The sequence below is a fragment of the Petaurus breviceps genome, unplaced genomic scaffold (genome assembly GCF_028583685.1).
Source record: "Petaurus breviceps papuanus isolate PSGF00001 unplaced genomic scaffold, PetGlider_PUasm1.0 90407, whole genome shotgun sequence".
In the NCBI taxonomy this organism is placed as follows: Eukaryota; Metazoa; Chordata; class Mammalia; order Diprotodontia; family Petauridae; genus Petaurus; species Petaurus breviceps.
The window spans coordinates 2,047,500-2,061,057 of NW_027187241.1; the positions used below are offsets into that span (position 1 = coordinate 2,047,500).

At 38.4% G+C, this 13,558-nt stretch overlaps 1 protein-coding gene across 1 annotated transcript in view; it reads right to left on the reverse strand.

Annotated features, from left to right (window-relative positions):
* The window catches only part of DHX57 (DExH-box helicase 57), a 50,948-nt gene that overhangs the window by 34,039 nt on the left and 3,351 nt on the right, over positions 1-13,558 (reverse strand). The window contains exons 2-7 of the mRNA XM_069108611.1: positions 12,702-12,904; positions 9,336-9,491; positions 8,310-8,492; positions 4,277-5,112; positions 2,260-2,438; positions 1,189-1,310 (exon numbers count right to left, since the gene is read on the reverse strand). Of these exons, the coding sequence (XP_068964712.1) occupies positions 1,189-1,310; positions 2,260-2,438; positions 4,277-5,112; positions 8,310-8,492; positions 9,336-9,491; positions 12,702-12,898 (1,673 nt within the window). The 5' untranslated portion in view covers positions 12,899-12,904. The remainder of the gene's footprint in view (positions 1-1,188; positions 1,311-2,259; positions 2,439-4,276; positions 5,113-8,309; positions 8,493-9,335; positions 9,492-12,701; positions 12,905-13,558) is intronic.

Sequence of the window (13,558 nt, forward strand, 5' to 3'; positions counted from 1 at the left end):
AATAACAATAATAGTAAAAGTAACACTGAGCATCTTTATAGCATTTTCAGGCTTATAAAATGCTTTACAAATATTATTTCATTTGGTCCTCACAACAACCATGAAAAGTGGGTACTATCATTTTCTCCATTTTATAGACAAGGAAGCAGAGGCAGACAAAGGTAAAGGATTTGCCCAGGGTCAAACTATTAAGTGCCTGCAGCTAAATTTGAACTCAGGTCTTCCTGACTCCAGATCCAGCACTCTATGCATGGTGCCACCTAGATGTCTCTCTTTTTGAGTCATAATACTTCTGAGAATTATACTTTTGGCTAAAAGATTAGTTCATGTCTAAATGTACTGGAGACTATAAAGTGCAGCATATGTTTCTACACAACAATATTATATGTAATTATTAAAACACTGGATTTTTTTTCCTTAAAACTCTTTTATATTTTAGGCAGGATGGGGGAAGCCATAGCTACATCAGTATTGCAAATACCTCTGAGTCCTGCTACAATATGCTTCTATGTTAAAAAAAAATATACAAAATTAAATTCACATTTGCTTCTGGGTAGATTTCCCTATTTACCAGAAAAAAGGAGAAACAAGGAAAAGATGTCTTATATTATGCCCAAAATGACAGATCTAGAAACCACAGAAAATCTAAAACTGAATTCTTTTTCAAAATAAATACACTGAAATTATTCTCTTTAAACTCAAATATGAGCCCTCTTAAGGAATCTTATCCTAAAGGTATTTCAATACTTAATGGATTATAAGTGGGCACTCCCTCCACCTATTTATAAGCACTTGTCAGAAAGAAAATGAAAATAGCCCAAATAAATTTTAAAAATCCACCAACCAATATAGTATGAACTACTATTAAAAAACATAACAACAAAAACCAGTTCTACTCTAATGAAAACAAATATTGTTTTCCTAGAATATAGCTGGTCTAGGTTAACCAGGGGTCATACCACAGTCTAACATTTAGATTAAATCTCCATTAATATATCACATGGCAACTAGGTGGCATAGTGGATAGAGTGTTAGCCCTGGAGTCAGGAGGACCTGAGTTCAAAGCTGTCCTCAGACACCTGACACTTACTGGCTGTGTGACCCTGGGCAAGTCACTTAATCCCGACTGCCTTGCCAAAAAACAAAAACCAAATAACAACAACAAAAATGAATACATCACACTCTTACCCAGTCATACCACTCACAACAAGCACTTGGTGCCTGTTCAGCAAATCAAGAATGGTTTCTCTTTCTTCCCAAGCAGGGAGTGATCGTCTCTCTTGCAGAATTGACTGGTATTGTCTGGAAGCCTAATATAATCCAAAGGTATCAAGACAATCAGGTTGTGCAATCATTATCCCACAAAGCCTTGAGGACCTTAAAAAGAGCCTACAAGAGAAACTCACTCCTTGGGTTTAACACTTTTCCTGCTTTACCCAATAATAGTTTCTCCATTACATAAAATGCCCTTTTCAAGCACCAATAATAATAAAATTTCTTCACATAAGGACGGCTCTTGCCCAAGAACCTCATCTGGAGACCCAGCTCAGCATAGAGCAGCCATGGGGCCACTGGAGATCTATTACAATTATGAATAGAGTTTTCCACCATCTAAGAAATTTATAAAACCACATAATTTCCAGCATATCCCACTTGCATATATGTGTGACCTTTGAACAACTGAGATGGTTCTATTCTTATTTTTAAAGGCTTGCTTGCCTGATATTTACAGGGACAAAAAAAAAATCTACTCTGATTCTGAATGTTGATGTCGCCATATACAAGTTATCATTTTCCCTCATAATATAAAATCATAAAGTTTTAGAGCTGAGAGGGACATTAGAGATTATCCAACCCAACTCCTTCACTTTACATATGAAAGGTGGGCCTCAAGCGAGGAAACAATTTTGCCATGGCAGTTTACTTAACAGGTACTGAAATAATCTTTATTTGGATGTCTTTCAGAAATCAATCTTTTTATTAGTAGATATCTAGTTTAGGGCTACAAATTTTGTTCAGAGCATCATTTGGTCTGTTACTGCACTAAAATCACGTGGTTCTGAGAATAAATGGACCTCTGTAGTCACCCATTACTCTGTACTGTGTTCATTACCCTCTGGGTTAATATTCAAAGTCAGAAGAGAACCTGACATACAGGAAAGTTAAACCAAGGCGACAACAGGATGTGGGAAGGGGAATGCCAAGCTCCCTTTCTTCTATCTGTCATGAACTGCTGAGCACTGTTTTACTATACTCTACCTTTTTTATTTGAAACTTCTTGCAAATCTTAGCATTTTCAGCATATACAGACTTAGCCTGCCAATCATATCTCCTGGAAATCTTTTTCTTGAGGTTGACATAGCTTTCATTCTCTACAATAACTGGTGTAAGACCTTCATCCTCATCTTCCTCCTCTTCAGGTTCTGGTTCTTTCTTGACTAGATAATAAAAAGAAAAAAAAATGAAACATTTTCAACATCAAGCTAAACCGACAAAGAACTTTCCAAGGAATAAAACAACTAAATTTATAAAAATGGAGAGGAAGGAGGTAGGTTAAGAGTATCATAAATTTTGAAAGCATATTCAATCAGATGCTTCTTTTCATTTCACTAAAAACTTTTGAAATAGTTTAACTGCCTATAAGCCTTTCTTTGAACATATCTGCTAAAATAAGAGTTTAAACCTGATAGAAAAAGAAAAAAATCAAGGTACTGCTTCCGTTGGAATTTTGGTAGCATAGAGACATACTGCTTTAAAAAAATGTATGAACAGTCACATGAAACCATGTGAAATAAAACTTATGTGAAAAGGTCAGTTATAAAGAATATACTCTTGAGGAGTCCACAGGGCCAGCAAAATAAGTGTGGCAAACATATAACTATACAATAGCATATAACTATACAATAGCAGTTCCCTTTAGGGATGGTTACTAGAGCTAGCAATAAGAACAGAGGATTGAAGGTTTCGCTTCAAGCAATGGAAATTTTGCAGTGACCTGCAAAAAACATTCTACTTCTTCCTTGACACAGCACTGTTGGGAAATTTTTCCTTGTCTCTTTGTAATTTCTCCTTGTTCCATTCACTAGGGAAAAGCAGAATAAATCTAAGGTCACTTCCATGTGACAGCTTGTTAGACACTTGAAAACAGCTATTATGCCCCCCTAAAGTATTCTTTCCTACAGTCAGCTCCTTCAACTGATCCTCATGTGGCCTAAAAATTTAAGGCCCTTCACTTTTCTGGTTACTCTTCTTTGAACACTCCCTAGTTTTAGTCTTTCCTAAAAATGGTGCCCAGAATTGAGCGCAATACTCCAGATGTGACAGGATGCTCACCCTCTTTGTCCTGGACACTATACTTTTCTACAGAGCCTAAGACTGCTTGAGTTTTCTTGACTGCTATCTCACATCTCTTGCAATTCTTTAGTGTGGTGTCCTCTTTCTTCTTCTATACCATCTCAGTGGGTAACCTTGTCAGCTCCCCTGGGTTTAATGATCATCTCCAAACAGGTGATTCTCACATCTATACACCCTGCCCAATCTTTCTCCTAAGCTTCAATTCCACATTTCCAGTCAGCTATTGGACATTTTGAACTGGATATTCTATAGGCAGCCGAAATTCTACATATCCCAAACAGAACTCATCTTTTTTCTCCAAACCCAATCCCCTTTTGAATTTCCTTATTTGCATCAAACACCCTTCCAGTCACTCAGATAGGCAACCTTAGTATCATACTCAATTCTTTATTCTTTCCTACCACACACATCTAATCAGTAGCCAAATCGCATTGTTTCTACCTCTATAGTATCTCTCAAAATAGTCTGTAGCAGACCAGCTTTATATTTTAAATGACTAAAATGTTCAGAGAATACAAGATCCCACTGTGCTTTTTGGTTGAGTATAAAAAAAGTAATCAATTCAAAAAAGCAATATGTAGCATTAAAGACTATTGCAACAGGCTGTCTCCCATGCATATGTTAAGATCATACAAGATTCCTGTGAGTCTATAATAAATCAAATAGAACTTTGGGGCAAATAAAGTAAGTTCATTTAAAAATTAGATACTTCTCACAAACGACTCAAGTAATTTTCTTTACAAGTATAGGAGGCAGTAGGAACCATTTTCACTTTCTGCTTGTGACTGGCTCTAGGGGCAGAAAAGGTAAATGCTTTGCCCATCATCACGGGCAGAAGCACACAGAAGGTCTAACTTCTAAATTCAATATGGATTTTCTCTGCCCATTACCCAAAGAATAATACTTTTGATAGTTTACAAACCTTCTGGCACAAGACTGGACACAAAGGAACTATTTGGAACCATTGGTTTACGACTGGCAGTATAATTTGTTCTGTTCACTGAAGGAATTGGCAACAAGTTTACAGGAGGAACACTATACTTGTGATGGGTATTTGTTAATAATTCAGCAATTTCTTTTTCATCCTCCAAAAGGGTTATCAAAGAATATACTACGGGTTCAGCAGTCTCAGCAAATGTCAATGCTTTCCCATAAAGAAACTCAGAAATGTGTAAACGACAAGCCAGAGGTAGATTTTCATTGGTGGAATAAAATGCCACCAGGGGTGCTTGGAAGGGATATTTGCTACCTTCAGAAAATCTAATTTCAAGTTCGTATAAAAAAGAGACATCTCCATTAGATCTAAGATGCGAATCATCTATGGATCTCTCTGCTTTTCTTGAAAGTTGTCTTGAGGGATTTTCATGCCTAAATTTGCATTTTGGTCCAAATCTACAATTTCCTTGGAGATAGAATTGACAGATTTCACGTGAAGTCTGTACATTTTTGGCACTTTTCTTCTGTTTGGATTTGCAGAGTTTATTTGTTAGGTGTTCCAGCTCCAATCCAATTGTCCAGACTCTGTTCTGAATCCTTTCTACAAATTTTTCTCCACAGATTGACCGGAGAGCAAAAGCTTCTTCTTGTCTTTGCTCCATACACTCTTCCCGACTGACGCGGGATGCTGCTGCAGAGATATCCATCCTCTCTCCATATCTTTCTGAAAAGCACCGAGACAGCAAATGTTCCAGGGAGGCCCCAACATCACCATCACAGGACTTCAACGCTGCCTGGCAATATTCAGTATTAAAACCATACCTACATTAAAACAGGTCTGGAATCAGTGAAAATTTACTCCGGTAATAAGAAATAACTGAAATTTAATTCTGCTAAATATGCTAATGTGGAATCATGGGGACCTCTAGTTTTTGTGTAATTATGTGTTTAAAATTACTAAGGGATAATGGCTTTGAGCAGATGTCAGTGGCATCTCTAGCCATAAAGATCTTCTGTTCTTTTTCAGAACAGGGCGGGCATGATACAAACTCCCTGACTCCTTTTGGTTATGACACCGCAAATTTAATACAAAGAATTAGGCTCTCAAGCTATGGGCATTTGATTCCCAAGTCTGTTTAACCACTAACTGCCTACTGTGATCACAAATAGGCACTAGGGGCCCAGTAAATAGAGCACTGGGCCTAAAGTTTGGCTTTAGACATTTCCCAGCTGTGTGGCCCTGGGCTAGTCATTTAATCTCTCAGCCTCAGTTTCTTCATCAGTAAAGGGGGAATGATAATAATAGTACCTACCTGTTCTTTTGAGGGTCAAATGAGTTAACATATATAAAGAACTTTCTAAACCTTAAAGCAGCACATAAATTCTGGCTGATCTAATATTAGACTTACTTTCATTTTTACTTCAATAAACTATACTGTATACAATGTACAAAGTACCATAAAGGGTATTTTAGGGACAAGATCCCTCAAAGAACTCAGAGTTTAACCGGAAGATAAGACAAGTATCCAATTCTCTAACACAATGTTGAAAGAGACAATGATGTAAGAAGACACGCAGTGAAACAGGAGTATCCATTCTAAATTAATCAATTAAACCTGGCATTTTAAGGGGAGATGGTCATACTTGCCTGTAACAGAAATAAAACCTCTATTACTAACAGCCATAAGCTGAAATAGACTGAATTTCTTCTTTCTCTGGTTGTATCTGATCATTGGGCATGGATTCCAAAGGCCTTAGACATTTTCAGTTAGACAAACTTTCCAGTTGTCTTAAACTTGCTCATTTGTAGTTAAAAGAAGGGCTGACTGATAACCAAGACATGAGCTAGGTCTCTGGGAACATAAGATACTCTGGTTCACATAGCACTGGGCCAGGAGTAAGGAAAGCCTGAGTTCAAATCTGGCCTCAGACACTTACTAGCTGTGTGACCCTGGGCAAGTCATTTCACGTTTGTCTTAGCTTCCTCAGTTGTAAAATGGGGGTGATAACAGCATCTCCCCTTCCAAGGTTGTTGTGAGCACCAAATGAGATAATAATTGTAAAGTGCTTAGCGCAGCGCTTGGCACATATTGCTATATAAATGCTTATTCCCTCCTGTCCCCCTCCTTCCCTCCTGAGTAATTGTTTATTTTTAAATTTCTGAGTTAATCCAACTTCCAGAAGATGCCAGAGTGATTTTGGCCATAAGGATTCTCTGTTCCTTTATTGAGCAGGCCTAACAAAATTGTGAGAGCGTCTTTTATCTCCAAGGACTTGGAGATGAAAATACCAAAGTGGCTTTAGCAATGCTCTAGATACAGGGCCCCCAGCCTTGAGGCCATACGTAGCCCTCTAGGTCTTCAAGTGTGGCCCTTTGACTGAATCTAAACTTCACAGAACAAATACCCTTAATAAAAGGATTTGTTCTGTGCAGTTTGGATTCAGTTAAAGGGTTACACTTGAGGACTTAAGAGGGCCACATGTGGCCTTGAGGCTGCAGGTTCCCCACCCCTGCTCTAGGATCTAGACTATAATCTCACTGGTGTAGGGAGTTCCCCAGCAAGAATATCTTCTCTACCCCTCCCCCACCCCATGCCCAGAACGTACAGCCTCCTTACTTCTGCCTCACACAATGCCACTGTTACTTCAACAAGATGGTCAAGTCCCAATCAGTCAGCCAATCAATCAATAAGCATTTATTAAGCATCTACTATGTACCAGGCACTGTGCTAAGTGGTGAGGATACAAAAAGAGGTGAAAGACAGTGCCTGCCCTCAAGGAGCTTACAATCTAATGGGGGAGACAACGCATACATAAATATACACAAAGCAAGCTATATATTGCATAAATAGGAATTAACAGAGGGAAGGCACTAGAATTTGGAAGGGCTGGGAAGGCTTCCTGTAGAAAGTGGGATTTTAGTGGGAGGCCAATAGGTGAAGATGAGGAGAGAGTGTTCCAGGAATGGAAGACAGAGATAATGCCGGAACTGAGAGATTGCTTTTTGTTCATGGAACCACGAAGAGGCCAAGGCCACTGCATTGAAGAGTATACAGTATATGTCAGGTAGTAAGATGTAAGAAGACTGAAAAGAAAGGTAGGAGGGGGCCGGGTTATGAAGGGCTTTGAATGCCAAACACAGAATTTTGCGTCTGATCTTGGAAGACACAGGAAGCCACTGGAGTTGGGGGAGGGGAGGGACGGTGGAAAAGTGTGTGTGACATGACCAGATTTACATTTTGAGAAAATCACTTTAGTGGCTGAATAGAGGATGGACTGGAGGAAGGAGAAACTTGAGGCAGGCAGACCCTAGAGAGCAGGTGATTATAAACTGTGAAGCTTTGCTGATCCCCGCAATCGCCCTCCTTCCCAAACCACACAGTATTTCATTACTTTGTATTTATTCACTTCACAGTTATGTAGTTATCCTTATACATAAAATAATATGTTGTAGATAGACTTCTTGTCTCTCCCATTAGAATGTAAGAGCCCTGTGAACGTAGGATTGCTTCATTCTTTATACGTGGATCCTGAGTGCCTACCACAGCTTCTGGCACATAGTAAGGGCTTAATGCTTGCTGATTGATCAAAAGATTGCCTGAAATGTATAATCTAAACTAACTACATTTTTCTGATTACCCTCCTCTGTACACTTCCCAGTTTATCAATGTCCTTCCTAAAAAAAAGTGGTGCCTAGAATTGAACATAACACTCCAGACATGACCAAAGCACAGAAGGACTCTCACCTTCCTTGTCCTGAACACTATGCTTCTCCGTACAGCCCAAGATTGCATGAGTTTTCTTGGCTGCCATATCATACTCCTTGCCACTCTTAGCATTCCCAGAACTTAAACACTGTGTTTGAATCTAAATCTTCCTGTCTATGAGCTGGGTCTCCACTTTCATATGTGAGGGAGGGACAGAGAGAGGGAGAAAGATAAGGAAAGGGAGGAGGAGACATACATACACAGAGAGAGGAAGAGAGCAGGGCATGCAGGCACCCAAGCAAAAACACTTACCTGGAGAGTTTCTGGACTGCAAATGGAGATACCTCAAATTCAGGAATGTGAGGTTTCACAAGTGCTGAGCCTGCATATTCCACAGGTCCATGGTTACGAACAAGGGAAGCCTCCTGACTGGCAGACCAGTACTGCTCATCATCACAATAATCAGCCTCTTCTTCCTCCCCAGAAGCACCTCCTCTGACAAAAGAGACATTAATATATTACTGAAGTAATAACATAATTTGAATTTATTTCAAAGAGGAATCTAATCAAGTTTCTAACAATTTAGTTCAAAAATCCTTAGGACACACAGATCATGACCACTCCAAGGTCAATAAAGCATTAGCTGACTTGTCATTTTAGTATGACCCATAGAAATAACTCAGCTACCACCCACTCTATTCTTTTAAAAGACCCTTCTAGAAGAACCACTGAAATCCTTATTCCTCCCCACCCCAAAAAAAATTCCCTTCTCTTTAATTTGGAACAGATACTGATGACTGAATTAGAAGGAAAAGGAGCTGTCCATAATTAACTATACATTAATTCTTGGGATGTTGAGCAACTTCTCTATCTGAAGATGGGAGTCTTAAGTCCTTTAAAAAAACATGAAAAATAACCAAGGTTACAGTGAAAGCCTATGGTGTCAGGAAGATTGTTATGTTATAGGAGGCAGGATGGTATGGTGGAAAGACTGTTGCATTGGAAGCCATAAGATGGGGGCTCGATTCCCAGGATCTGCTTCCTACAACCTAGATGATTATAAGACATTTTACTTCTGTGGGTCTCAGTGAGACTGGGGGCTGGATGACTGACATGGGTACCTTGAAGTTTTATTTCTATGACTGCTGTGATCCTATATTTAATGTTCAGAGACTCAAATTTTCCTACTTAAAGATCAAACTTACTTGTTCCCACCACAACTTTCTTTTCAAAGAGGGACACGGAAGCAATTATTGACACACAAAAAAGCAGTGGATGAGAAGAAATAATTGAATAGAGTCTGCAAAGGACTTGGCATAGTCAGATAAAACAACTAACTCGAATCCAGCCTCTGGCTCCTGTCCTTGGAGTTCTCGAAGAAGAGCTTTGACTTTCTCCTGATTCTCAGAAGTCATATGGAGAGTCTGTAAGGGCACTCTGGTTTCAGGCCTCCGTTTGGGCTGTGCTCCTCCCTTGCTAGTGCTGCTGCTAGGCCTAAAAAGGAAATCAGACCAAAATTCTACATTTAGCCATGATCTGAGGTTACCTATTCCCTGGAGTCACTCACCACACTTTGCATTAAATGTACTGTCAAGCAGCTTACTAAAGAAGACAAAGAAAATAAAGATATGGATAGACATGTATCTTCCTGGAGTATCCATCAGCTCATTATATTGCCTACAAAAACCTGACTAGAGCCTGAACAGTTAAACAGCTGTTTCATGGTTGTTTTCACTAACCCAATGGGCACAAAGGAAAACACAATAGTGATTCACTCTAAGGTAAGACATTTTGGAAGTAGGAGGTATCATCACTGTTGTTCACCCTTAGTTCTCAGAGGACCAACGACATCATATGGGGATGTCTTGACTTGCATGTGAATTGGATGTGTGAGGCAGACCTGTGCAAAGTTGTCAGATCATCATTAGTTCATTCTCTAAGGCAGTGGCACAATCTGAAAACAATTAATAGTCTCTCCCTATTTGTCAATGTTAGGTATAACTTGTTATGTGCAGGGCATTGTAGGATATAAAGGTAAGACTCAGTCTTTGCCCTCAAGGAATTTGCAATCTAAATGAAGAAAAAAGAGGAAAAGGCAAATACACAAAATAACTGTAAAACAAGAGAGAATAAAAGTACCATAAATGAAGTGCTTATAAGATACTATAAGGATCTAGGGAAGGAAATCATTCCACTGGGGTGAGCTGAAAAGACTTTATGGAATGTTACTTAAACTGACTCTTGAAAAACAGGATGGATTTCAATAAATGGTAATGTAGAGGGAGAGTATTTCAGGCAGAAGGAAGAACATAAGCAAAGGTGTAGAGATGGGAAAACAGGAAATATTCTAGGAATAGTGAGTAGTCTAGTTTGCTTATGTATAGGGAAACAGTGGAACTTAGGACTGGAAAGATAATGTGAAGGGTTTAGACTTCATTTTATAAGTCACTTGAATTTTCATAATGATTCATATTCCTATAGTCCTGTAAAAGTTTACAAAGTGCTTTCTAAACAATAACCCTAGGAGTATCATTATTTCCATTTTTGAGTCTCAGATAAGCAGCAGTTTGTCCACTCTCCTACAGCTGGCATTAAGAGCTAGCACTGTCTGAATCCAGATCTTCTTGGTCTTGGCTTAACTTTGTGTTCACTATAGCAGGCTGCCTCTCAGGTTTTGAGCATTAGGGAAACTTTAATTTCAGGACTATTCTGGCAGTAATGTGCTGGATAGATTGGAGGAAGGATAAGTTACAAATAGAAAAATGTTAGGACCCTATTATAAGAGCCCAGATAAATGGTGATGAGAGCTAAAAGCTGGTGATGGCAGTGATAATCAATAGGAGGTAAAAGACATCAGAGATGTATTAATATTAGCAGAACTGATTTCTTATGGTTCACAGAAAACATAAGTAGGATATTCTGGACCTACTGTAGTATATTAGATGAGTCTGGAAGGAGATGAATGAATCCTGAAGGCACAAATAAAAAACATTCTGATGAGAAAGAAAAAGGGAAATTGTCTAAAGAGACTGCTATAGGTAAAAAGATAAGTTATCAACCAGCCTAGATAGTGATATGGTATAAACAGAAGAGAGAAGCAAGGGCAAGTGAACAAGGGTAAAATACAAAAGCATAACATAGTTCTGTAAGTTCAAAACAAGCTGACATAGGCAAGGAAATCTAAGGACAACAAAGAGGGAATTATTTAGCTCTAATGGGAAAAAAAGTAAAATCAAAGAAGGGACAGGATTACTGCTTAGAGCAAATGGAATGATGGTAACAGAAGATGAGAAGGTAGAACTAATAAATAATTATTTTGCTTCCATTTCTCTGCCAGGAGAATTAAAAAAAAAAAACAAAACAAGCCAAAAACCAAAACCCAGAAGATGGCTAATAAAGGAAGGATTCCTTAAAATTTCTTGGAAGATGGTAAAGTGATTGGTTTCCTAGAGGTAGCTCTTCTCTATCACATCAAATAATACAAATACCACCACCCTCCCCCCAAATTCAGAAAAGTAAACAATGATAAATGAAAGAATCTGGGACAAAAATAATTCTTACATGAAAAACAACAAAAAGCTAATTCATTAGTTTGTCCCTCTAGGTACTCCAGCTGTTCTGGGTTCCCCTTCCTGATCTGAGAACTATCAGGATTATAGGTAGGTGGACGAAATGAATTAGGATTTCAAAGGAAAAAAGTCTCAACCTTTCATTAAGCAATGTTATTGGTTATAGGAAAGCCTTTTGGATGAGGGGAAGAAATGGCAGAATCACTAATGACTGGTCAGAGTTGTAGGAGAGGGGGTAGGCCTTCAATTTCGTCCCTGGCCTTTAGGTGGTGGTAGACTAAGGATAGAACACTGGAAGGCAGCTCATGGAGGGCGCAGTGGGAATTGGATAGAGCCAGAAGAAAGGGATTGATCTGGTAGTCAGGTGAAGTGATTGACTGAGGGTGGGGTTCAGGGAGAAGAAAGGTAAGACAAAGATCTTTCAATGAAATCTCCAAGTAGAAGTGATCTCTTCATCCTTAAATTTCTCATAGCATTTTGTTTGGATCTCTTTGTGATGATAGTTGTTTGTGAATGTGTCTTATCCCTTCTATTAAGCTACATGACTGTTGAGGGTAAGGACTGTTCTTTATTTCTTTTTTTTTGTAGTTCAAATACCTAGAAGGAGCCTAACAAACATTTCTTGAACAGAAATATTTATTGAAATTCAACAATACCTAAAAAACAACTCCCAAACCCTCTTGCCAGCCTGTCTCAGAAATGTACTGTTCCCCAAACACAGCATTTCAATTTACCAACACCCAAGTATTTTTTTTGCAAAAAAAGATAACTGCAGTTTTATACTTCAACCAATCAATTAATAATCATTTATTAGGCACCTAGTGCATGCCAGGCAGTGGAGCGGAGGAAGGGATGACGGGGACAGGGATGGGAAGGAACAACACATGATGGGACATAGAGATGAAATAGGGACAAAAATAAAACAGTCCCTGCTCTCAAGGAGCTTACATTCTATCAAATTAATTTAAATAGACTCTTAGGTTGAGGCTTTTCTCTATTTACATAAATTTAAGAAAACATTAACTTATAGCAGTATTTGTTGATACTTTCTCACACATCTGTACTTTATATAAATTGCTTTATACTCATGCAACTGAAATTGCTCCCAGATTTAAAACTCCAAAAGGATAATGACCTGGATGAAACTCCTGATTCACCGAAGACACAAAAATCATCTCCATCATCCCAAATTTTACTTGAGCCTTTTCTACTGCCACTGGTTTGGGATTTATTAGCATGACTCTTGCCACCTCGTCCTCCTCCTCCACCTTTTCCACCACCTCTTCCACCTCCTTTGTTTGGCTTTCCTTTTCTTCTCACAAAAGAGCTCATTTTTACCTAAGAAGAGGGGAAACAAAATAAGAATTATTTCAAGGCTTCTTATTTTAAGGGTTTGCTTAATGTTTAGCTAAATTACACGTATAGTGTTTTATTCAAACCTGAAACAGGATTCACCAAATGATTCCTATTTAGAAAGCTACCCTAAAATACTTTTAAAAATTGGATTTTACAAACTTTAATTTCCATATAACTTCTGAGAAACAGAAAAGCAAAATGGCTTTGCAGACATAGAGATGGCTTTGGTGTCTGGAAGACCCGAGTGCAAATCCCATCTCTGACATATACTGGCTATGTGATCACAGGGTAAGTTACTTACCCTCCTGATGTTCAAGGCAGCTAAGACTAGAAGGTGTCAATTTGCATTGGTAGAAAGAGTTTTCTTATTTGAGAGTTCCCTGTACCAAAGCAATTGCTGGTTCATTCCGCATACCTTTTCATAAACATAATTACTGTATGAAAGATGTATGTAAAGTAGACATTCTCCCAAAATTGGAAATAAATTAGAAGTAAATTTCATAAGGATATTTTTATCATTTCCTACTTTGAAAATTATTTTATTCCAACATTAGCTTAAAGAGTCTGCTGAACTTCAAGACAGCCATCTCACTGTGTTTAAGGTCTACTGACAGTAACAAAATCACACTGTATGGA